The 27748-nt window shown below is 37.0% G+C and overlaps 1 protein-coding gene across 2 annotated transcripts in view; it reads right to left on the bottom strand.

Annotated features, from left to right (window-relative positions):
- Positions 1–12070: 12070 nt before the first annotated feature.
- The window catches only part of unc5c.S (unc-5 netrin receptor C S homeolog), a 265714-nt gene continuing 250036 nt past the window's right edge, over positions 12071–27748 (bottom strand). For both annotated transcript variants that reach the window (XM_018243405.2, XM_018243404.2), the window contains 6 exons: positions 24798–24966; positions 21432–21665; positions 20165–20314; positions 18628–18792; positions 16389–16570; positions 12071–15318 (listed from right to left, as the gene is read on the bottom strand). In XM_018243405.2, the coding sequence (XP_018098894.1) occupies positions 15153–15318; positions 16389–16570; positions 18628–18792; positions 20165–20314; positions 21432–21665; positions 24798–24966 (1066 nt within the window). In that variant the 3' untranslated portion in view covers positions 12071–15152. The remainder of the gene's footprint in view (positions 15319–16388; positions 16571–18627; positions 18793–20164; positions 20315–21431; positions 21666–24797; positions 24967–27748) is intronic.

Below are 27748 nucleotides of genomic sequence, written 5' to 3'. Positions count from 1 at the left end.
TAATTCCCTTTTAAAATGCCTTACAGGCTCAGTCATTGGGATTCAGCACAGGTTAGTGTCTCAAATCCTAGCATTTGTTCAGGCCATAAGATAGATCCCATTGGGTCTGAATAGATTCTCACTAGTCTCGTGCAACAAATTTCCACTTGGCACAAGTAATGCAGAATTTACAGGGAGAGGTTGAGCATCTGCAAAGACAAGTTGCCCAGGGCATGACAGGTCCTCCTGTTATTGCTAATATTGCTGCCTGCGTTCCTAAACTGTCTCTGCCTAATGAATTTGATAGCAATAGATTCAAGTTTCATAACTTTATTAATCAGCGTAAGCTTGATTTTTGGGTGCAGCCTAATCGCTAAGTCAATAATGCCACAAAAGTTGATTTATTCTATTCTTGCTCCAGGGAGATACATTAGCATGGTCCTCCCTATTTATTGACCAAAGTTCCCTGATCAATTGCTATGATGAGTTTTTGCTATGTGTACCTTATCCAGTCTTTCTTATCGTTATGTCACAGCTCAAACCAACCTCCTGAACCTGTCTCAGGGGAAATTGTCTGTGTCTGAATACACTGCCGTATAGGAGGGGTAGGACTTGGGACGAAACCAATTTTTTTTAAGAGGGGGTTGGCTAAATATATCATGAATAAACTGGCTAGGGTAGACTCTCCAGACAGTTTTGATGAATTCATTAATCTGTGTATAAAAACTGATCTTAGCTTGCAGAAGGAGGAATTAGGGGAGGATCAGACTGTTGATTCGGGGCTGCCACTTCAAGAGAGAGACAGCCCCTGCAGGAGGAGCCAATGCAGTTGGGGTTTATTTGGGGTCCTATTTCCTCAGCTGAAGAACAGCATGGTAGACAGAATGATCTCTGCATATATTGTGGAACTGAAGGTCATTTTGCAGCTGTCTCTTAAAAAAACAAAAAACAAGAAGCAGTCCTTAAAAAATAAATTATTCTCTTCCCCAACAGGGCACTAACTAAGAATAATATTCCTATAGTCCTCACAATACTTAACAGTACTTATCTGTTTACAACCATGAAGTTGAGGTAACAGCCTCGATTGACTTTGGATTAGGGTGAAATATGCATAGATTTGTGCAATGGGCTCAACGCCTCACAAGTCCTAAATCTAGTCCCATGTCTGTGGAAACAGCGGACAGTTCTCGTCTCCTCCCGGCTGGCCCAGTGTGCTCTGAAATCAGAGATGTGCTTTTATTTGTGTCTAATAAACAACATTATGACTTCTTTGACTTTTGACATCATATTAGGATTCCCTTGGCTGGGTTAAAGGAAAAATTGACCCCGAAAATGAATAGTTAATCAACAAATAGTTTATATCAAATTAAGTGGCATATTAAAGAATCTTACCAAACTGGTTTATATATTTAAGTAAATATAGCCCTTTTACAGATATCTCTTGCCTTGAACCACCATTTTGTGATGGTCTGTGTGCTGCCTCAGAGATCACCTGACCCATTTGGTTCACCCTCAAGTACACTATATTGTTGAAGTTGACACATCTTTTGTTTATTGGTGAGCTGTTCGCTTGCAAAAACAATGGATTAAACTTATCCTGGACCCTTGTGTGTTTCGTGTTTATAAGCTTAGTCAGGAGAAAAAATATGGTATTGCAAATTATGAGCTTTTAGAGATCAAGGTTGCTTTTATGTAGCAGTGGTGTTTTGTGGAAGGAACTAAACAAGTTACTATTCTAACTGGTCTAACCAATAACCAAACACATTTTTGAGTGCCAGAAGGTTAAATGCCCAGCAGGCCAGATGGTCTTCTTTTTCCTCTGGTCTTAATTTTATTATTACTCATAGTCCTGGGATCCAGAATAAGAAAGCAGATATCTCTCTAGGCCCCCAAGATTGGGACCAGTTCACATTAAATGAATCATACCTATTCTTGACAAAATGAATTTACTTTTCCAACAATTATTTCCTGACCTATGGGAGAAAATTGTACATTCAGTTTCTGGGAATCCTGAATCCCAGGACCTTCTTAAGAAGTTCTAAGTAACTCCTTGCAATGATTATCTCTTTGGTCCTAAAAATGGCCCTTCAGATTCATCATTCCTCTGATCTTGCTGGACATAAAGAAATTCTGGTGGCCAGGTCTTCACCATGATATTAAATATTTTATCAAAGAATACTATACTTGTGCCAGATGCAAAGTACCTAGATCACATCCATTAGGGTTTCTTCAGTCTCTGCTGTCGAAGTGTCCCCCATTTTTAATAATCACAATACTATTCTGGTTGTAATTGATCACTCTATAAAGATGGCGCATTTTAAACTGTCCAAAGGGCTTCTGCGTGTTCCTTGTGTTGGAAAGTGAAAATTCAAGTTTCACTTTCCTCATTTTTTCATCAATGAGCCAATGGTCAAACTGAGTGCCTCAAACTCTTGAGCAATATCTTTGCTATTTTATAGCCTTTCTTTGGGATAATTTTGAAGATTGAATTTTTGCCACTTGCTGAATTCTCATATAATAATTACAACCAATCTTTGGCTAGTAGTCTGACTGGTAAAATGGGAGAACTGAAGGTACTGGCAACTAGAGGGGAAATATGATGTGATTGGTGTTTCTGAAACCTGGCTGAATGAGTTGCATGATTGGGCAGTTAATATAAACAGCTACTCTTTGCTCTGGAGGGAAAGAGGCAATAGAATAGGAGCACATTGTGGTAGAGGCCCCAAAAATGTTTATGTAAATTAATAGTAAAAATATGCGGGCTGAGAGTGTTGCTCCTTTTCTTCAACGTACAAAATAGAGGAGTCCGAGTTCCAAGACCCACCTCATAGCTGCACTGTTGGCTCACCTCAAACTAGACAGTGACTGATTCAGGATATGGTTCATAAAGTTTTACTAAAAATGAATGTGAAAAATGCGCCAGGGCTAGATGGAATACACCCTTGGTGGGGAGGGCTCAGTTTTAGATCAGACTCTATTTCCGATTTTCTCAGATTCTCTTTCATCTAGTATGGTACCTATAGATTGGAGGAAAGCTGATGTAATTGATATATTTAAAAAGGGATTACGATCTCAGCCTGGCCATTATAGGCCAGTAAGTTAAAGTTTGAATGCAAATTATTTGAAAGCTTGAAAAGGGATCATATTTCAAAAAGTGGTCCTGGTGAATGACATTATTGGGGGAATGTAATAAAAGTTGCTAACAGAAAAAATATTTGCAATGCGAAAAGTTATCCCTTTGTGTGAACAAATTTTCCTTTGCGCAAAATTAATATAGCTTGCGAACCCGGAAACTGTTTAGCGACAGTGGAGGAAGGTTTGTGAGTTTTATAGTTTACAGCAGTGCATAGTGAATGTAATAAAACTTCTTACTGAAAAATTTGTTATGTTTGCTCCAAAAGATTACGACACCTTCAAGTGCTTCGTAAAAATGGGCAATGCGCAATTAAAATTCGCAATGTAATAACTGAAACTGGCTATAGGATCGGGTACAGAGGGTGGTTGTTAATGGGACATTCTCTATTTGGAGTAAGGTTCTTAGTGGGGTGCCTTGGGGCTCGGTATTGGGTCCAAATTTGTTTAGCTTGTTTATTAATGACTTAGGGGAGGGCTTTGTAAGTAATGTATCAGTGTTTGCAGATGACACAAAACTATCCAGCCCAATTAATTCCATCCAGGATGTGGCATCCTTGCAACTGGATCTTAACAAACTGGAAATCTGGGCAGCTAAGTGGCAAATGAGATTCAATGTTGATAAATGTAAAGTCATGCACCTGGGATGTAAAAATATCCAAGCCACTTATACCCTTAATGGGACTGCACTAGGCAAATCCATTATGGAAAAGGACCTTGGAGTCCTTGTAGATGATACACTTGGCTGTAGCAAGCAATGCCAGTCAGCAGCATCAAGGGCAAATAAGGTCTTGAGCTGTATTAAAGGTGGTCTTCAGTGCTCAAACAGGACATTATTGAGTTAGAGAGGGTCCAGAGAATAGCAACTAAGCTGGTAAAAGGTATAGAAAATCTCAGCTATGAGGAAAGACTAAACAAGGTGGGGTTGTTCACACTGGAGAGGAGGAGCTTGAGGGGTGATATGATAACTATATATAAATATATAAGGAGATCATATAATAAGCTCTCTTATGCTTTATTTACCAGAAGATCCTTCCAATTGTAGGCACCCATTCCAATTAGAAGAAAGACGAACCTGAGGAAAGATCTTGGGGATAGGCTTGTAATGTTCATGCGGATCACTTGGTTACAGCCACTTTCCTTCCATCTGCTACTGTTCCTCAGTCTGTGTCCAGCTCTACTCACAAACAAGCTGTGGCTGATTCCGGGCACTGTTGTATGTACAGCATGTATGATGAAGTTGCGGGGAGCCACGAAACACATCAAGTGGGCAGTCAGAATGCAGGTGTTGCTGCTGTAATTGGGTTTTTAATGGCTACCAAATAATATTTCTAAATTTTCTACCTTTTTACTGGCATCTCCGGTGCTCCATTCATTTACTTTTTCTATGTACAGCATGTATGAATGTGTATTTTTATCTTTATAGTGCTACTTATGTTCACAGCACTGTACAGCACAACAATAAAATGATAGAACAAACGGAATAATTACAATGATAAATACATACAAATAAATACAAAGTACATTTATAAACACAAATAAATATCAAGTACAGTTACTTTAAAGATTCCCCAGAGCAGAGCCGGGAGGAGAGGGTAACTTACAGCCACAAATAGTAGGCCATTATGTGCTGCAGGTTACAGTAGGTGACACTGCAGTATACAATAAGTGCCAGTTTCCAGTTCAGGTATCCTGCAAGTGCTCCAAGAGGTAGTCTTTAAGTTTAGTTCTGAAGAGACAAAAGGAGCATCCTCTCCGAAGAAATTGGGGAATGACATTTCAAATGTAATAAGCAGCAATACAGAAAGGTTTAAGGTGGGAAACAGCATTGCTTGGGGGTTGCTCTAAAACAGGGGTCCCCAACCTTTTTTACCAGTGAGCTACATTCAAACGTAAAAAGAGTTGGGGAGCAACACACACATGAAAAAATCCCTTGGGGTGCCAAATAAGGGCTGTGATTGGTTATTTGGTAGCCCCTATGTATACTGGCAGTTTACAGGAGGCTTTAATTAGCACTATACTTAGTTTTTATGCAATTAAAACCTGCTTCCAATCCTGGAATTCAAAAATAAGCACCTACGTTGAGAACCCTGAAAGCAACATTCAAAGGGTTGGAGAGCAACACGTTGCTCACGAGCTACTGGTTGGGGATCACTGCTCTAAAAGGAACCAAGGAGTCAGTCAGAAACATATGGAGACACAAGACAAGTGAATGAAGGGCTTTAAAATGTATGAGAAGGAGTTTGCAAGTTATTCTTTGTTTTATGGGAAGCAATGATAAAGACTTCAGCAGGGGATGGCCTACAGTATATCCTCTTGGATAAGAAGAGGAAAGTCTGGCAGCAGTATTTAATACAGACTTTAGTGGGGAGAGACAGGAGTTAGGGAGACCATTTAGTAGCAAGTTGCAGTAATCTAGTTAGGATAGGATGAGTGCATATATATTCTATAAATTTTTGATCCAACTTTTCAGTAAATTAAGCCAGATTGTGGTTGAGAAGCAAATTTTAATTTCTAATATTAAGGGCAAAATTTGAGTTTTAATAAATAGCCCCCTAGTAGTATTCAGCCATCTAATAGTTTGTATCTGTATGAATTGACCATTAATGGTGAACATTTAATTTAAGGTTTTTTCTCAATTTATTGTCCCAATAATAATACTGTATGTCTACTATGGATGTCAGTAACAGAGCTTTCAATTAGTTGAGAAAGGGAGCAATTCCCATCCAACAAGAGAAAAGCAGCAATGTCTAATACAAATACCAGGTATGGGATCCAATATCCGGAAACCCGTTATCCAGAAAGCTCCGAATTACGGAAAGGCTGTCTCCCATAGACTCCATTTTAGCCAAATAATCCAAATTTTTAAAAACAAATTCCTTTTTCTCTGTAATAATAAAACAGTACCTTGTACTTTATCCAAACTAAGATATAATTAATCCTTTTTGGAAGCAAAACCAGCCTATTGGGTTTATTAAATGTTTACATGATTTTCTAGTAGATTTTTTTAAGTTATGCAGACCCAAATTATGGAAAGATCCATTATCCGGAAAGCCGAAAGTTTCATCTTTTCAATAGCAGCAATGATCCAGGACTTCAAACTTATCAGAGGGGTCACCATCTTGGAAAGTTTCTGCAACACTCACATGCTCAGTGGGCTCTGAGCAGCTGTTAAGAAGCTAAGCTTAGGGGTTGTTGCAAATGATCAAGCAAGAAAATTAGATTTTTCTAATAAAAGCTGATGCTGCAAGGCTGATTATTAAAGTCTGATGCTAGTTGCACTGGTTTATGTGCTGCAATGAACTAATTATCTGTATTAATTACTAATCAGCCTTATATTGTGACATTTATATTATACTGTATATATAGTCAGCATATTGGGAGTCAGTGCCTAAGCTCAGTAATGGACATTAACACAGATCATATGAAGTGAAACAGCAGAAAAGAACACATGTAACTACTGGGGCATCTTTGGAGGCACAGATCTTTCCTGCTAAAGAGCTGTGGTTGCCTTAGCCTCGTACAGAAGACCCAAACACAATGTACAACATTTATAGCCTACTTCTTTTGTTAAATGTAAGTTCTCCTTTAAGAGCATTTAGGCCAGACATTATTCAGGATCACTTAATACAATATACAGTTCACCTCACGCATTTCATGCCTCTGACAATTCATCGTATTTTAATTTCAATTTAAGAAATGTATGACTTCTCAAATAACGTATATGTGAAGTTAATGTAAAACATTAACCCAAAAACCCGGGTTTTGCCAGATCCAACTTGTAAGTAAGCAAGGACAGCACTCACTGACAGTGGAAGATTTCCGGTGGCAGGTTAATTACATATGTATTACTTGTTATTACTTTAGACTTTACTCCCCATGCATTGGGCGCAGAAGCAGTTTGACCCAAACTGGACAGGGACAGTGAATATTCAGTGAACATGGAATAATTTTTAGTGGAAAAAATTCAATTGATTTTGATTTATAATAGGTCATTTTAAATACAAACTGCTGGGGCTGCTATGGGCACTAGATTAGCCCCTTCTGTTGTCAAACTTTATATTGCTTTTGAATACATTTGGTGTCACTCCTACAAAGACCAGTCTTTTTTACAGGTACGTGGATGACTTATTGGTTGCATGGCAGGATTTGCTAAATATGTGTAACTTTTCCCTTTCTATGCTCAGCAGGACCCTGAACTGTCCCTTTTGGGAAAATGCATAAAGGTGCACTGAATGGGGATCATATTCAGAGAATGTTGGACACACAGCGCTACAAGCTAATATATCATATTTGGGATGTTGTTGCAGCCCAAGGACCATCCAGCTATTCTCTGAAAACAGCTTTTGTTTCCTGATTATGGATTAAAGGAGCCACATATTAAGGGGCCCATTCAAGCTCGAGTGAAGGAATAGAGGAAAATAGAGGAAAAAAAAAATTGATTTTCAAATGTTTTTTTTGGCTACTTCGACCATCGAATTAGCTACTCCGACCTTCGACTACGACCTTCAACTTCGAATCGAACGATTCAAACTAAAAATCGTTCGACTACTCGACCATTCGATAATCGAAGTACTGTCTCTTTAAAAATTTCTTCGACCCCCTAATTCGCCACCTAAAACCTACCGAGGCCAATGTTAGCCTATGGGAAAGGTCCCCATAGGCTTGCTAACAATTTTCTGATCGAAGGATAATCCTTCGATCGATGGATTAAAATCCTTCGAATCGTTCGATTCGAAGGATTTAATCGTTCGATCGAACCATTATTCCTTCGATTGAAGGAATTGCGCAAATACTTCGACTTCGATATTCGTTAATTAACCCTCGATATTCGACCCTTGATACATCTGCACCTTAGAGCTTAATAGTTCACCCTGAAAATACATGATTAAAATTGTATCTTTAATTATACATTTGATGACATATTCAAAAGAACAAAAGAGCACAGAATTTTCGGTTGCTTATAAATATAATTTATTACCTGTTAAAAAAATTTATTACACTTTGTACATGTCAGGCTGACTAGACAAATGCAGGCATTTACAAACAGAGTGAAGGAGAAATAAAAGGTTAGGCTACTAGGGTGATGAAAGAAAGAGGCACACCCAGAACAGTAAACTACATTTCCACTGTACAGAAAATACAAGAATGCAACAGCACTTTCCTGTTTCTTTTACATTTTTCTTTTTTTTTTTTTTTTTTTTGAAAAAAAGGAATTGCATAGTAAATACAGCCGTAGGGAAATAAAAGACAAAACGAAGTTCTCTATATTTTTATAGGCAAAAACAAACGAAAAATAAAAGTAAAAAAGGAACACTTTTGCAGATTTACTGTAGTCCTACAAATACTGAGAAAATGAAATGTTCCTTGGGTGGAATCGGGTGGCATTGGAGCAGGTACAACTCAACTGCTGATGAGCAAATGTCATGTTCTATTAGACTCAGATCACTCGGATTCACACCAGGCTTGTTAGAGTTAAATCAAGATCAGATCACGGATGTGTGTGTGTTAGAAATTGCCATGTTTTCCGCCTAATCAAGTTTTGAAGCAATTTGTTCATGCCTAGATATCAATTATCTGCTTAGGAAACAGTTGTCAGCTATACAGATCTGTATGTCAGTTGGAATCCTTCTTCAATGGATATTATCTTACAGTTCCACTGTTCTGTGTCATAACTATATACTGTAATTGTTCTTTATGTAAGCATAAATGTCAAAAACATTAAATTCCATTATTATCCTCATGGCAATATTTGTATCTAGAATTAAGCAATTCGATTGTTTGGTAGTGAGCATTCAGGGTTCCAGTTATACATGAGCCGGAGCTTGTTTCCTACATCTATAGGTTGATAGAGAGCAAAAATATTCGTGACCTGATTACATACTGACATGATAAAACCTGAAATAATCTTTTATCAGAGCTTCATAAATCTATGAATTTCTGATAAAACATGAAATATTCTTTTATCAGAGATTCAAAGATGTATGTCCATAGGTTTATTTCATTTTTATTCACTTCCAGCCCAAACGACTTTGGGCAAGCTGGATTGTTGTTTTTACATCTACATTTGTTTTTCTTTCTTACTTTGCCCCTTTCCCTATTTAGGTAATTTTGTCCATAACAAAACATTTCATATTTTGTTGGAAATTATCATATGCCGGATAATTCAAATATTTGAGTCAGCAGAATGTAGCAGTGCAATGTTAGACCACAACAAACACCATAAAAGTTGAATTATTCGCCATTAAAGTTTTTCATTAGTTAAAACGAATGAAACATTCTTTTACTTAAGAGCAAATGTGCCTTTAATGTTTTTTTTTTTTTTTTACATTTAAAGGCAGTGGAGACCCGTGATTCTATTATTATGTCCCTTCACTAGACATTGATCACTCTGTAATTTTATGAACTTGAATAGATTCTTCAGTAATCACATAACTACCCTATTAAGAGGCCTAAATGAATTACTGGCTAGAGAAAAGAATTTTGAGTGTTATAATAAGATGTAAGGCTCTTCCAGACACACTAAAAAAAATAAGAAGGGCCTTTGCTTAAGAAAATAGACTCTGTAGAGTAGACCTGTATTTTTCCAAACAACATCTTCCAATTTTTAAATGAAATGGTAAAAACTAATAATTATATATATATACTGTATAATAATATATATATATATATTAAAATGCTGATGCATTGGGGGGTGTGATATATTATGGGAAGTAAAGGCAGCTGGATAGGATAAATGATGCTTGTGAATGAAGAATTTCATTAAATTAAAGAGAAGCCTGTAGACAATATGCTTAATAGATAGAGGCTACCTTCTACACAACAGCTGCTGCAGAATTTCATATAAACCCTTTAAAATAAGGTGAAGATATCATAGGAAAAATCTGGGGGTCTCCTACAATCTGTACAGGTCTGGAAACCCATTATCCAGAAAGCTCTATCTCCCAAAGCCTCCATTTTAATAAAATACTTTTATTACATTTTTAAAATGATTAAGGGGCAAAACATTCCTAATGGATTTATTTAATGTTTAAATATTTTTAGTAGACTTAAAGTATGCAGATCCAAATTACAGAAAGATCCGTAATCTGGAAAAAGACAGGTCCCGAGCATTCTGGATAACAGGTCCCATGCCTGTCATTAGTAGTACTGGGCTGATATCAGCGTGCAACTCAGTATGTAGACCAGCAAACTACCCCTGATCTATTGCTGCAGGATGGACCTGGGTTAATGCTGTAGGTAGCATTTATTATAATTGATATTCTGAGACGTATTTATTATTTCAGTACAAATAATTCGGGAGAATTCTCTTTACAGTTTGAGTAATACGCAACATTATAAAAGGAAGCCATGGTAATATAGCACACACAAATAATATGTAAATACGATAAATTAAAAAGAATAACTTTCAGCAAGCTTAGAAACAAAAAGCTCAGAAAATGAATAAATGATAATGAAAAACAGAAATATTTCCTTACCAAGCAGCTGGAAAAACACTTTAAAAATGCATAAAATAATAAATACAAAAATGCAGAAAAAAATCATGAACCAAAGTCTTATTTTTCTAATTATATATAGTTATAATGTATTATTTAACCCTCCTTAGAAGCTCATTACTTGGGGTGCAGCAGCCTTGTTTAAAATGGTACCATTTATCTAATTTAAAGGAGCACTCTCAAGCACAAAGCTGTGTCAGTTTTAGGAACTATAATATGTGTGGCTTGATGGGGTTGCTGGGAGTTGTAGAGCCCAATAACTGGAGGGATACTAGCATTCAATACTAAGGCAACAGTTAATAGCATCCTTGAAAATGACTGTAATCCATCACACTATCTGAAATCTAGTTAAATTCTATAACATGGTTGTAGTTAATGAATTCCGTTTAGTTAGAATTGAAAAGCTGCAGTGCCTGAATAGGCGGCCTTCAGTGATGCTGCTGACGCCTGGTTATCCATTAAAGTCACTGACATTTCACACCAGCGTAAAATATAAAGTTTTGTTCAATTGTCAGAGTTGCTCACAAAGGAATATATGGACCCATATGTATGAATAGAACTTCATATTTAGGTGCAAACCAATATAGTATGGTGTGCTTGATAAATCTAAAGTATTTAAGGGCACCTGCTTCCTCATCATGATTACTGCCATCAAAGCATTTTAAAAACAATATTCAAATCAAGTTTTATTTTGCAGTATATCATGGACCCAAGAGAATGTACATATGTACAATTTTAGGTTGCTAGCTGGTTGATGATAATAGGAGCTATTGTTTAGTAGCTAAGCAACCACTGGGCATCTCTCCCTTTAGGAATCCCTTTTTAAGTGCCTCCAACTTGCAAGTTCATAGGAAGCTAGTTACATTTTCTGGTTAGATCAGACTTTAATAATGTACCATCAAAAAGTGGCGTTTATGTTCTAGTGTGTCACACAACTCTAGCTAACATGCCACACTCCATTGGAAAGGTGTTTTCAAAGTTTGGGAAACCTTTGCAATTGAGAAATCATGTAGAATGAGATTATTCTGTGCGCCTAAAGACCGACACAGCTGATACCCTCTGATCCTGTAAACCATCTTTCTTTAAAGGAGAAGGAAAGCTACAAAGGCAGTTTATTGCCAATAGATTAGCCACCACAGTGCAAGTTAGAACGCCATTTTTATTCTTTAGAATGCTTTTCCATACCTGAGTAAACAGCTCTAGACACTGTCTCTGTTTGTTTAGGTTAGCAGCTTCCATATTAGCTTTGTGTGACATCACTTCCTGCCTGAGTCTCTCCCTCCTTGCTCATAGCTCAGATTACAGAAGGGAGGGGAGAGGAGCAAACTGAGCATGCTCAAGCCCAAGCCCTGGAGGTTTAAGTTGAAAACAGGAAGTCTGATACAGAAGCCCATGTGTACACAATAGAAGAACAGAAATGTGGAGTTTCTTTTGACAGAGGACTCTCAGAGAGCAGCATTACTTTGAGGGTTTACTAGTGTATTCATATAGACCTTTCTGATTAAGCTTACTTAGTTTAAAGCTTTCCTTCTCCTTTAATGAAGCCTCCTGTTGGATTCTGTTCAACATTGTGCTTTGTTGTGTTTTAGAGAAGCTCCTACATCTGTTGACAAGTCAAACCCAACTACATGATAACCTCGATCTCCATTTAACCTTACAAAGCCGAGGACGATAGTATTGTCAACATTTGCCAATAATAACCTGTTAGGGCATCTCCTACTGGATATCACAACTTCATTTAAATTCTGTATTTATTGAGAAACAGATATAGGCACCTGAATCCAGTTGTACAATATTTATCAACAGTTACTAGAGAAAAGTTGGCTTGTGTTCATAAATCCTGCACCTATTTTTATATGCAGTCCCGTCCTGTTTTTCTATAAAATGTGTTATTATTGTGTTACAAAAAGGAATGCACCTTACTGATAAAGCCAATGACTTGCCTTATTCAAAGCTGATATCTAATCGAGGCCTATGTATCAGATTGTAAAATGATGCAGATATTCGTTTTTTATGGCCATGCGGGATTAGAATTCTGTGTTTTGATCTTGTAATAAACTCGACACCTTCTCATCCTCCAAAATGTATTCACTACAAAAAAAAGATAAAAGAAGCCAGCTACAAGCAGACACAATATCCATGTCTACACTGCCAGCAATGTAGCATATTTTCAAATGTGTTTATGTACAGAAGGCTCTAGATAACTATGTAATTTTATTTTTGTAGTGAATCAACTTTACTACCAAGCAGATAGGGATTGCTAATAGAATTACTACTGTAATTCACTTCTTTACCTGGCTGAACCAGCTACAAGGGTAAAGTCATTTGAGCATTTGATTATTATATATGTTAGAATGAAAGAGATATGTAATGCCAGAGCCATTCTGTCATTGTTTTTAACAGCAAAAGTAATCTAATTCCTTATGGTCAGACATTAGTTTTATTGAAACATTATATAATATGGAGCCATGTACTAAAGCTATTTAGTTGTGCCAGTGACAGTATTATAGCTTTGTCATACATGTTACCTATGAGTTAGGCCAGACCCACATCAAAATATTGACCTCCTCCTTCCTTGCTCATGCAAACTACAACTTCCAGAATCCCCAGCCAGCTATTGGGCATTGACATATGCATGTGAGTAGATACTGCCATAATGCTTTCTCATCCACCATCTTCCTAGACACTAATGCCATGTGACCACGTAGTGGTCATTAATAGATGATACATTTTTGAGAAAGCAATCAAATATTCTTATTGTGATACTCCATAATGCAGTGTTACATGTCAACATAGTTGAATGTCTTTCTAGGGAAAATACGTTGATGATAAACATTGGTTATAGTAAATAGTATATTTTTTCTTATTAATTATGAGTCATCAAATTTGTGGGCCTAAGTGTGTCTGTATAAAATTACTTTCTAGAGATATCAAATAGTAAAAAAACATCTAAATTCCTATGAAATCATATAGATCTCCAAAACCAAGTTGATTTGCGGATACTTGTGAGCGACTTAAGTTGGGTCTGATATTAATTTTAGCCACGGTTTTATTTTTGAGCTTCATGAAACTCTGCTGCTCGTGATGCCCATGTTGACATTTTCTGATTGGCTGAATCAGAGATAGGCCTTTGTGACTTGAATCTGTGATTGCTCCTGGAGAATCGTGGGTGATATGGATGAAAATATGCTTTATTTTCCCTCATTTAAGGGGGCTGATAATTGAAACATGTCATTTATCTCTAATATGGGGATATCATAGAGCTCTTTATGAAGATTGTCGAGGGGTCTGGTATTTACTTACGGTACTATTTTGCCAGCAGATACAAGAGCTGCTCATTCTGTTCCTGGGACTGCACCAAAAGAATACTTTGCAGTGTAGGGATTAGGAGTTGGCTGGGAAGCTGTGATAAAGGATTCCATGCTGACTGTTAGTTCTTTAAGAGATACACCTTATATAATGGTGATACTATAATACTGCATGTGCTCAAAGAGATGGCTGCCTTCTTTCTTGCACAGGGACTGAATCCTCCAGTATTGCTAGAAATAAAGGCTTATTATAACAGCCTCTTAAGAACTCATATTAGTGTGAAAGTTTACTAATATAAAACAAGAACATATACAATACTGTGGAATGGCGTTTGATAAGAGAAATATTGTTTACTTGGATAGACAGTATAGATGTTTTATACTAATCCCATTAATAAAAAGGAAAAATAGAACTGCTCTCCAAATGGCTATTCCCAACCCATGTGTAATATGTTTCCATAACTCAACTATAACTGATTTCTCCCCCTAACTTCTTCTTTGCAAAATGTAAAAAAATAAAGTCTTTGACTTGCCAGAAATATTGGCAGAGGAATGCTTTTCTGTTTAGCACTTGAAAATATTCCAGGGATATGAGCAATCTGCATCCAGCTGTTGCTGAACTACAACTCTCAGAAACCAGCAACTGCTGATGCCTGTAAAGGTTTGTGGGAGTAGTAGTCCAGCAACAGCTGGATATTCAGAATTTGCAGATCGCTGAGTTATTCAGTTTCCAGACTTTGTATGAACAAAAGGATCTGGAAACAGGGGATTATCTGTGATGTGATCACTGCACCGAGCAGATTGTACTAATTACCCCCAGGGGGTGCACTCATTCTGATGTCTTACACACAATACAAATAGTCATGGAACAGTATTGATAACCCCTGTCCATCACTGGATGTAAACAAAGTCCATTGGAACTGGGATTGTAAAGAAAAGTTTATCCATGTACCTGGATAGGAATAAAATGCGTTTCCTAGGAAACTGTAAAATCCTGTACCAAGCTGTGTATAGACACACTGAACGAGGCTGGTTTATAATTTTCAAGATACAGTGTTGCATGGTTTTTTTCTTCCCATTTCTGTGTTCATGTACAAGAAAGGTTTATATCAAAGTCATTTTAAATAGAATAGGTGAAACTCATTGGTTGGGATACTTTTCTCCATGTCCTGTTTACTGTGGAACTCTGCAAAGGTATAAGGAGCTCCCAACTGCCACTTGTTCTTGCACACGGTGATCAATATTTTCCTTCGGCTGCTAATGAAATCACGGTCTCGTGTCGGCCCATCTCTTCCAGGACTGCAGCCAGAGTGCTGAAGTTTCCATCTGGGTAGTTCTGGGCTTCCCAGAGATCTAAAATAACCCCTGTGGGGCTGGGTTTGGTAGCAAAGTAATTAAGGTACCTGCAGGGGAAAACACACGTCGTAAGCGAATTACATGGAGAAAGAGGAAACAAAGCTACAGTCAGGGCAGCAGGTTAGAAAGAGAAATAATTCCTGGAAAATAAAGGATCATCTTGGCCTAAGAAATAAGGTAGGTCTGAATGACCATCAATGTTGTGACAACTAGAAAAACATGCGTTAAAAGGCTATCTATAGGGAAGAGGGGTCCATTTAATGTGGGTTTTCTTGTTAATATCTATGAACAAAGATGATTTAGTTGGGATCCCCAATGCTATTTCTTTATTAAGAAGTCTTTTGCACAATATATTTATATTTTTTGTACAGACCCCACCTTGGCGCAATTTATACAACATGGGCCAAAAGGCTGGTATAAATTTGTTGAATTGGAAACCTTAGAATGGCAGATATCCTACCAGGGACTAATATGTTTTTTTAGCATGCTTTTGTAAATGTATAAATATAGTTTCTGGTCAACAAAGCATTACCTTCAAAATAAAATCGCGCAGGGAAATGCAAAATAGGTGATGGTATCTCCAGGAGTAGTATCTTTTTTTTACCTCTAAAACAGTAGAACACCTGCTGATTGGTTGTTAGAACCGTGACATGCTTTCTACCTATTACATGGAACAACTTCTAAATTGCTGGGCAGGGCAGTCATTAAGCATTTCCACATATAAATGATTCCATATTAAAATAAATAAAAATAACAGATTATTAACCTTGCTAGTGTGGTTCTGGGCAACTCCCAACATAAAGTAGATTCTTGACCCAATGTTCTAATTGAGAATAGACAATTATATAGACATACTATAAACTGGGGTTCCAAATCTGTCACTTTCATTGCCCTAACCCATTTATTTATTCACCTAATATAATCCAACTCTGTTCCTTTTCCACTACAGAATTAGGGAGTATCTGAGAAGATGTGTAACAGATATGAGGCAAATTCCTTGTGGTTCTTTTGAGCATGTGGGAAGCATTTTCCATACATTGCTCATTTCCTGAGATGCTTGACACAATGACCTGATCATTCAGAAATATGTACTTGAGTTAGAAAAGGTGTTACAGACCTGTCTAACTTGAGTTTATGGGCAAGCATTCTCCAGTCATGTCCACGGGTCTGAGGGGCATCCAGGCTGCTGCAAAGTTTCTGCCGTATTGTTAGGGGAATGCTGAAAGCACTTGGTCCTACAATTGTAGTAATGGTACTAGCTGAATCCATGAGTGGCAAATCAATAATGCTGCTAGATTCCTGCATTTCAAAATGGAACAAAAAATAATTTATATCAAGTATGATTTCTGTATATGGATTAGTAAGCACATTTTATTTCAACTTTATCAAAGCACTGGGCTTAAATTCCAATACTCTTCTGTTTACTAGCCTCATATATCTAGCCTGCAGAATGGGAAAGCAATATTTATAGCAGGCATAACATGAATTGCAGATATATTGGTCTCCACGGAGTCTCAGAGAACAACAATTAGTACAAACACCAGACTAACTCCAGAGACACCAAAGCTTTTCTCTGTATAGAGAAGCAAAAAACAGGTTTTTAATAAAGCATATTATAATCTGCGGTAGAACAGCGGTAGAACAGCTATGGGTACCAAACCCTCATCTAGTCAGTTTCTTAAAGGCCTGAAAACATTTTAATTAGCAAAATAGAGTCAACATTATGGTTATCAGTGATAATAAAGGCTGAGGCATGATGGGAGCTGCACTTGTGTAATTTACCACTGTATAAGGAAATGATTTTAGTATGCGCAAAAGCACCAGTGCTAATTGAGTGTAAATTTTCTTGTTGCTGGGGAAACCAGTGAAGTGTCAATTTGTTGGCCTGTGGCAAGTATTGGACTAGCTAGATGATAAAAACAGTCATTTGATATAATAAAAAAGTATAAAAACGGCTAAGAATACTTGTTTATTTCTAAAATATCAATATGTGTGATTGTTGGATCAATATATTTTCTGCTAATCGTGTGGCAATCTACTTTATTCCTGAAACAAACAGCTCTATATGCATATAGTAATAAAATAAAAGATGCAACCAATAGCAACAATCAGAAATGTCTTAAACAGCTGACTAGTAAATGCTGCCTGCTGATTGATTGCTATAATTGACAAAATCTAAAGATGCCTCATATTATACTACCACCCCAGAGTAATTCTGAGCAAGGTATTTCTGCAGTCATAGAATGCTGTATATAAAAACAAACTAGGGTCTAGGGTATAGAAACTGTATGACAACATTTGCATCTTAGTATAAATCGAAAAAAAGCTAAATATGATACCCCCTTTGTCTAGACCAGTAGTTAAGGTTAGGTTCTGCTCCAGATCAGGAATAAATTAAACCATGAATTAGATTTTTTTTCCCTTAGAAAAAGTAAATTTAAGGCAATGTGGACACACAGACATTGTTAATTCAAAAGTAACATACAGTGCGCTGGGTCTCTCTATACACATCATTTGGCATACATTCCAGGAATGGCATTGACGTCATCCCCTAAATTGCTAACATATTCTTCTGTCTAATGCATTTATTTAATGATGTATTTTACCAATACGTGTGAGTCTAGGTTGTCTATAGAATGTCTGTGTTCTCTGGATTCAAACCGGAGTGCAGAAGTGCATGCTGATTGCTTAAAGGAACAGTAACACCAACATATAAAAGTGTTCGTTTTTAAAGTAAGTAATTAAAATATTGTTGCGCTGCACTGGAAAAAATTGTGTGTTTGCTTCAGATATGCTACAATAGTTTATATAGTATATATAAAAAAAAAACTGCTGTGTAGCCATGGGGGCAGCCATTCAAAGCCAAAAAAGGAGAAAGGCACAGGATACACAGCAGATAACAGATAAGTTCTGAAGTATATAATGGGATTCTTCAGAATGTATCTGTTAACTAATGTGTATCCTGTGCTTGAATGGCTGCCCCCATGGCTACACAGCAGCTTGTTTATATAAAATATTGTAGTGTTTCTGAACCCAGTTTTACTAATGAGGCACAATCGTGTTTGGTGTTACAGTGACCCTCTGTACTGTATTTAAATTAGATTGTGAGCTCTCTAGAGCTGGGAGTGATGGGAATGACTAAACACTGTTCTTTATACAGAATAACCACTGGCAGATTCATCTTTGGACTTGTCATTGTTCTTCATAAGCTCTAGAAAGTTCATACCAACCCGAAAATATATGTTTTTGAAAGTTGAAATCTTTCTAAATAGTTTTGTTGAAAACACTGAATGCTATGACACATAATATAGAAATAGAAATGGAAATATCCTCATTGCAGATGTCTTTCCCCGTACCTCTGAGGCTGTGCAATTGAGCTGAAAGATCTGTCCTTCCCCTTCCACTTGCCTCACGCAGAGCTTGCACACTAACTCTACCGTGCTCAGGCTGAAGCGTTCCAGAGTGAAGGTGCAGTGAAGGTTCCTTTGGCATCCGCTCCAGATGTGATAGAAAGGAATTTCCTAGAGCATGACATAGACCAGGCAGCAGATTAGTTGGCGTGTCATACTATAATTGGGATATGCTTAGGACAATCTCTTCAGAATGGGAGCAGGAGAAGAATGGGAAATGCACTGACACACACACACATATAAGCCATGGTTGGCTTTGAAAGGCTCTAATCAGACGCGACTGCAGCAGCAGCAACTTCCTGGCAAGAAAGCCGAATGCATGCACAACAAAAGCAATCTGTGACATACAGTACACAATGCCAATAAAAATACAGCTTGTTCTACAGCACCCAGCTCTAGTTATACACAAGCAGTCTGTCTTTTTGCAGTAGTGGGAACATTTCTGCTGCTCACTTTAGTCTGAATAAGTTCAGCACTTTATGAGCACACAGTGCAAGTCCCCTGAGAGAGAAGGGCTACTGAGTGAAACCTGGTTAATGGAAGCTGAAAGCACTGAAAAGAAGTTGTTTAGCCTGCAGGCATAACGATGAAGCTGCTGACCTGGCACACTCTCTCTACAATCCATAGTTAGCTGTTAAAACCACACTAACTAAGCCAGCGTGTAGCCATAGAGGATCAGCTGAAAGATGATAACAAACATACTATGAAAGAGAACATGTTGTCTACTGAATAAAAAAGGCTGTAATATTTATGTTATTATATTATATGTTCTTGTTAAAATGAAACTGTCTTACAAATGATATAGGCAATAGATATGAGTATTAAAGAACCACAGTTTAATTTTCTCTCACAAGCAATAACTATAGAATTTGTGCTGGGTATATACATTTTTGTTGTGCATATCCTGTATGTATTTACTTATTTGATGCTAAACACCAAGCTGAATATATTACATGGCAGGAACTATTGCAAGGCAAATTATATAAAAAAAATGGCACCCTTGAGCTGTGCAGATAACCATGTGTCTGGCAATATCAACAGCATATGCCCCATCACTGAAATATGTTTTGATTTTTTAACACAGTATACTGTATGGTGTTTGGGAGTATGTGTAATATGTATGTGGTCTGGGGCAGGACAGGGACATTGCAATTTTGTCTCATTATGTATGCATTTCTTTCTTGTATGCAGAAGATGACAGAAAGTAAATATAACTAATGACTATGATCACCTCCTCCCCCTGGTCTACTGATGTTCCTCTGGATGGTCTAACAAAGGGGTTGAGGGGAACTACCATCACTCTCCTCTGTGTTCAGTTATTGCCTTATAAATTAAGGGTTTAATTTATTGTAGATGCTCCCTAGAGACAGTCTACAAATGCCTGAAAGCCATGGTGCAGCAAAAGGGACAAACCAGTACTAAAGCTCCTTCAACATTTCAAGGTTTCCTGTAAGCCCTAGGAGAAACTGACCATATACTCTACCTGATATTTAGCTAATAATTTGCTTTTCCATAAGGAATGTGGAACATCATGGATGGAAAGGCGCAGGTTATGAGTACTTCCTTTGAAGTGAAGAGTTTTTGGTTCATCCAGTAACTGCCCTCCAACCTTCCTTTCCTGTTGTATCACTTCCTGTTTTTACAAAAGATAAAAAATAAGACTCCCAGTTAGATGCAAATAATGAAATAAATGCCTTGAACTTATAGAACTTTATAAATAAATATGTGTGTGTCACTGGACTATATCCTCAGGAACATACTGTATATAAACATAAACACATTACATACATAGATATATAGGTACCCATATCGACCAATAATCAAAGCTCAGAGACTGATTGGCTATTGTGTATTTTAAGGAATAACGTAACCCTTTTTTTTATAATATAAGTATACCACAGCATTCCATATTAAATCACTTGTCCTGTGGCCTTAGCCATTATATTGTCATAACATGCTGTGTTGACTTCTAATATCCATGTATATCTCAGTCACATTGAGACTTGATTTCTGAGATACGAACGCCTCCATTTTTATTTTTAAAGGCAAACTATACGCTGGCAATCTTCTTCTTCATCCCTGTTTATCTGCCTATCTATTTCATAGTAAGGTACATAATATCCCACACATGGAATAGCAGTTAGTTAAAGTAAGTTGCAAAGCTATATTATCATATACTTCCACTTTAATTTGACTTTGCACTGTTCATTTGTTAAAAAAAAGCAAGCCCTAATATTCACATCTATTTTTAATTTAAGAAAAGCAATTTCCTCTAAGACAAAGGCTTGATTGATTTTAAAAACAAGCCTTAGTGAACAAGGAGAATGCATAATCTAATACTGTGCTTGTTTATTAGTCTTTAGAAGAAAAAAAGGAACATCATTAGAGACCATCTACATTAAACTGAAGCAAATCAATCAGCACTGCTTTATTTGCAGCCTGCCCTAACTAACTCATCAGGGTGTCCAAAGCACGATCAATACAAATTATATGATTACAACAGATTTTCATTTATGTTTATATTGCCTGCCTGGGTAGTCAAACAATTCAAAGGGCTTGTGTATATAAATTGCATATGTCTAAAAAAAATCTCTGTTGCTGAGTACTGTATCTTGTACCTCTTCATATTTATAGGAAGAGCTATATATATAGGCATATAGCTCTAGAAAACATAGCACTTTACTTATGTTGTTGCACCGACTAATGTCTCAGTATATTTAATAATCTTAAATAAGACTTTCTTCATATACCTTAAGTGCATCCTGAGTGTCATCCAAACAATAAACTCGAATGTTATATTCTAAAGAAGTGCAGGACGTTGGCCCGAATAATGCTAACTGCAGCCTCTTTGCTGACAATTTGCTGGTCGACTGTCCAACTAGTGCATAGGTGCTTAACGTTTCTGTGAGTATATGACAGGCTTCTGACTCCATCTGGATATAACAGGGAGTGGTGAAATTTTCTTCTCCGACAAACACAACATCCTATTGAAAGAAAGAAGTCAGAATTGGCGGATTACAGGGGAAAAAAAACTGAAAGAAATATAAGCCAGAAGCTTTAATATTTTGCTTTTATTAGAGATAATTATTAGACTATGTATGCATTTCCATTACACTACCAGTGTAAATGAATAATAATACATTTAAGTTTTCAACCCCATGATGCTGATAAATACTGAATATATTGTAGCAAATACTAGAGTAATAATCATTCACATAACCTGCAGAAGTTAACATGTCCACTAGGTGTCAGTATTGTAGAAAAAATATGGCAGCTTTTTTTTTTAAACCTTGGAACACTTATTACCTTTATTATGTATACAAGCCTGGAACCAGCAGCTATGAGTATCTTGGAAACAAATGACATGAACTGATATTGTCAACACAGAGAATTAATCATACAGCTGGTTGAGATTAGCCAAAACATTGGCTTTAGACTAACTACAAAGTCCATTTTGTCTTTTATGAATATGTATATATATATATATATATGTGTGTGTGTGTATGCCTGCACTTTACTGTTATGAGATTGTGTATGAATGTTTAAAAAAAATCTTTATGTTAACGTTCCAGTGTCTATAAAGGTTAGCTAGTTGGACCTTTATGGCTCATTCTGTGGCTAGAAGCAGGGCATTCACGCTCAGTGCTTCTGACTTCTAGCAGCTTAGCATAAGGCAAAGACTAGGCATGGTTTTGTTTTACTGCAACAGTTGTTATTCCGGGGATTGCTTACCCCTGCACTCTGTCAATGAACCTGCTCATTGCACCAAGGTAGAGTTACTGAATTTTGCGAATAATCTCGGTGGTGCCACACTTTGGAGCTTGGAACCATGTTATTAAAAGTTGCTGGAATAACTATGTCTACTCAGTAAAATGGTGCCTGCTAAATATATTGCAAGAAATAGAGGAACTAGTCCTAATTTCTAGTGACAAGCGAAGTTTTTGAATAGATTCGCCTCAAAAATTATGCCTATAGACCTCAATGGGTGAAAAAAATTGATGCACCTAATTGCTCAACAAAAAACATTGATGCCAATAGACTTGCATTTCAGCAATTTTTTTCTGTTTTGTGAATTGTTGGCGAAGCAAAATGGGTCAGATTCGCCCATCACTACCAATTTCTTTAAACTAAAAGGTAAGTCTAAATCATTGGTTGGTGCCAAATATTATGCACCCCCTCCCGTGGTTGTATACAATTAACTGAACTGCCCTGGTCTGAGGCCCAGATTGGTGGGAAGGCATACCACCCAGCTGCATCCACACTTGTTCTGAAGCACTGGGGAAATGCAGGAGATCTGATGTTTTTTTTTAATTTCTCAAGTACCAATCTTAAGTGTTCTGAACCTGAAGAAGGAAATTTGCCCATGTGCACTTGCCAAGGGGAGGGTGGTGAGGGCGACGAGCAGTGGCAGGCCTTTGGGTGCCCGATGAGTAAATCCAGCCCTGGGCTGTGTAGTTTTGCTGAATGACCACCAGAGGACAATCTTCTTTTGCATCTTCTTTGTTGGTGCAGAAGCACGTGCAATGAAAATCTGAACTTAAACAAAAAAAGCTGGCTTTTTACCCTACTGCAAATGCATTGGCCAGAGGGTATTCAAAAAGAAGAAGGGAAAGATCGGTCTATGGTGCTCAATGAGAAGTACCCTGGGTCGGGACAGTTTTCTGCAGAAACACTGGCCTGGGGTTTCAGGTAACTGATTGCAGTCACGATGGCTGTAGCCCCCAGTGATTTACACTTTGCTTCTCCTTAGCGATTGGAGGGTATATTTAGTATAGTGGTTTTAGCACAATATGCCTAAATATATTTAATTTATGCAATGAGGTTGTATTCCTTTACACCCCCTGATTGCACCTCCACTTTATAAAGAAGATAGTAATAACAGAGCATCATCAAGGAGCTTTGGTGTCCTCAGTTTTCTTGCATTTGCATTTGGGGTCTAGGTAAAATACCCTTAATATTTGAACCTCAGTAAAAAAAGTTCTTTATATGTTTTATTTTTCAAACTTTTGGATCATTTTAAAAAACTTGCTGGGTGTCCATTGTAACACTGCATGTGATGTTTCCCAGCTTGGCGATATGCCAGTGAAAATCATAAAACAAATAATAACCCACAGTGTGCAACTCCCTTATCTTTGTCATTCATGTATTTTACCGACTCCCACATAGTTCTTTGAATTCCCACACATCCCATAGCAGTTATTTATTACCCTGCTCATCAAACTTCCCAGTAGGCATTCTATCAAATGACTGCACAACACATTTTGTTACTCAAATATTTATGCAAAGGAACATTTACATGTATTTTCCATGTGTTTTCATATATATATTTACAGTGTAAGCCTTTGCAGGCATATGTCAGTTCTACTGGATGCTTTATTAAGGGTAGTAGCAATAATACTAATAATTAGAGTGCTTTTATTGATATGCTTTTTGCTTTGGGAATCTCTGGTTCCTTGGTTAAATAATTCCCCAAGACCACAAGCACTCAACTGACAGCAATGGTTAATGAAATTAACAGGATCTAAGTCCTGTCCTTCAGAAGAACTGAAACTTGAGAGTAAAATATATTAGTCTCTCTGTATTCTGGTCAAAGAGATACTTCAAAAGGAGGCCACATGTACTTCTCCTTTGCGGGAATGTGTGAAGTAAACAAAAATATTGGCAAAGTCCTCAAAGAGCAGCTGGAGATGTGTTTTAAGCATCTTACTCTAAAGTACAATAAAAGGATTTTCTTTGAACGAAGGGCTCGATGTCAGAAACAGTTTTTACCAAAAGGCATATATTATTTTAAAATAAGGTGTATACATTCATTTTGCGGACCTGCCAGTTATAGAAATTAGCCCACTGGCAAGCCTCTGCTAAATAGAGGATCCTAACATAACTGAAGGTAAAAAATTCTCTCTCCTTTCATAATTGTGCATGGAAAAATATATATATTTTTTTAAAACAGAATATACCCTTTCAAATAAACCCTCTTTCAGGACCTTGCCTATGTTATTGTTTGGGACACCTGATAAAATAAACATCAACAAAAAAACAGTATAATGATAGAAGCATTAGGAAGTGCACAAATATTCATGTATTTATTTAGCCAACTGTTAACATATTTCACTTACCTCCCATTGTCCTTGCATAGACTGCTCATTAAGCTGCATTTTCCAGTCCTCTGCATTTGTTTCGGCACAGTGGTGCATAGTGAGAATAACAGGACGGGTCATCAGTGCTCCAGGTGGCCCACAACTCACTACTGGAGTAAGCAGTGTTTGGCTGTCTTCTATTGGCGGCCTATTGGAAGAAGCAGGAGAATGAGCAAGTATTTATAAGAAAACCTTACTGTCCAAAAGGTTCAGGTTACATAACAGCAGATAGACTCTGTAGAACATAATGTTATCTGTTATCCACTATGTAACCTGTTCCCTTTTTCAAGTTCTGCTATTGCTGCACAGCAGCTTGTTTATATAAACTATAGTAGTTCTGAAGCATACACACCAGTTTTACCAGTGCAGGGCAACACTGCATCACATTTTATTACTTTAAAACACTTTCATTTGTTGATGTTACTGTTCCTTTAATCCAGAGCAGAGCAACTGTACATGATATTTTCATTACTTTAAAACACTGTAATGTTTTGGTGTTACTGTTCCTTTAACCTTCACCTAATACCAGTGTGCAGGCTTCCTCAGGGGTGAATATTGGAGCTGAAATGTTACTAGACCTGCTGCGAAATGCGTCAGTAGCCTGTGGCTACGTTTACGTTCACGTGCACTAATGTTTACATTTTAAATGGACATGTGCGTGGTCAATCCTGAGCCGAGAAATGTGAAGTGTATATGGCCTGCTGCAAACTTTACAAGCTTTATTATTCCATTACCCCCTAGATTCTTAAACACAGCAGTGATAATAAACCTGTGCCATTACACTATGCAATTTGATACAGTAGGTAGGTAATGACATGTAGCACAGAGGTATACATATATATATATATATGTAATCCACTCTTTGCTTCCCATAGATCAACATAAATGACTAATTAAATTAATTGATTAAATTCTGCCATTATCGCATCATGTTGAGATGTTTTTTCCTTGAACAAAAAAAGGTCTTTTGGTCCCAACAATAAGAATCTTTTATGAATTTGATATGCATCGTCAAGGTAGTCTTCAACCCTGATATATCTTTTCAGACTTTAAAAAAAACAAAAACCTTTCCTACTGTGGATTGTTTAAAAATCTTGCAAGTCTCTTATTCTACATGAATTCTTACGAGTCATCCATATGATTTCTTGCTTTCATTTGTCTTGTCTAGACAATAATGAATGCAATCATTGTCCGTGAAAAGAAATATGAAACAGTGTATAAACATAACGGGACAGAGATAATTGTCATAGAAGTGTTTCCCTAGAGATGATGCAGCCAAAAGTTAAGCAAGAATGCATTGACGGAACTATCTATATTACAGAATTAAATGTGACTAGTCTACAATACAGAAGAACAACAAAAAATCAATACATGTAAAAAGTTCAACAAACAAACTAAAACTAGGCAAAAGATCTGAATAAATGCTGGGAAAAGGATATTTCACACCAAACTCTCCTTTACTTCGTTGGCACAAGTAAACCACATTTAACAAGGTCTTAAAAAGTCTGCTCTACAGGAAATAAGAGAAGTCCAGAAATCTATACGTATGGAGCTATTTATATTGGAATCCTATATTTAGTAGACAATTTATTTTGACTCATCTATGCCTTTGGGATTGGAAATCTATTTGTCTTGTTTATTTCAAATGGCTCCAATTGTTGTAAACCAAACTGTTTTACTTTAAAGGCAGTTATGACCTCAGTGGCACTCTGGGAGTGCAGACACCCACTTGAAAAATAAAGGCTATCTTGACAAGCAAAGTAGTAAAGTTAAGCTCACAAGGGATTTCATTCAGTGCCAGGCATTCTTTACATAGTAAGAACATTAAATTATACTGCTATGAGAATCAACAAGAGAGAAGCAACTACCACAATGGAAAAATAGCTACCAGTTTACAATACAAGATAAAACAAAACAGCAACAGCAGGATTCAAAGTAATTAACTTTCTTGGCAGTTATGAACTGCAGAAAGAGCATTATACGTGTATATCTTTTTGATCTGGGATCTTCCAGATATGCATGGCGTCTTATCAAGGTTCCCAATTTTCTTGTTTTATGCTTGGATCATAAAAATGAATGTAGCAGTCTGAATAGCATTAAAATATTTATACGTTTGGAAACTAACTTCATGGCAATACTCTATGTCCATATAAACCCTGTCTAAACTGGGGTAAACGATATATTCCAACTCCAGCGCTGAAGGTTGATTGAAACTAATCAATGGCAGTTGCTCAGTGTCCATCATGTGTTTGTACTACAGCTATGGGATCTGTTATTCAGAATGCTTGGGACCTCAGGTTTTCTGGATAAGGGATCTTTCCGTAATTTGGGTCTTCATACCTTAAGTCTACTAGAAAATCACATGAACATTAAATAAACCCAATAACCTGGTTTTGCTTTCAATAAATACCAGCTACTGTTTTATTATTGCAAAGAAAAGGGAAATCATTTTTAAAAATTTGGATTATTTGATTATAATGCTGTCTATGGGAGACAGCCTTTCCATAATTCTGAGCTTTCTGGTTAACGGATTTCCAGATAATGGATCCCATACATGTATTCAGCTAAGCATCAGCTAATAAGCTCACAAATAGAGTCCAACCATAAGGGAAATATGGAATGAGATACGCATGTGAACATATACCCACATACATTTCCAAATGTGTGGCCAAATCTTGTTTGCCTTGCCATTTTTTTTTAGATAACCTTATTTATCATTTATGCTCTAAATTTTTCTACATAATTACTTGCATGATAGCCCTCATTATGAACCTTTTGTTTGGGGTGGTTACCAATAGAAGGCTTTCCACTGGAGAGATTATAACTATATATTAATTTGCAAGGATAATGACTATGTGGAATTATCCTTGGTGTGCCGTCATCGGTGGGGATATCCAGATTTTTAAAAGACTGGCACCCAGGCATTATAG

Source organism: Xenopus laevis, chromosome 1S (assembly GCF_017654675.1).
Source record: "Xenopus laevis strain J_2021 chromosome 1S, Xenopus_laevis_v10.1, whole genome shotgun sequence".
Classification (NCBI taxonomy): domain Eukaryota; kingdom Metazoa; phylum Chordata; class Amphibia; order Anura; family Pipidae; genus Xenopus; species Xenopus laevis.
This window is presented reverse-complemented; position numbering and strand designations above follow the sequence as displayed.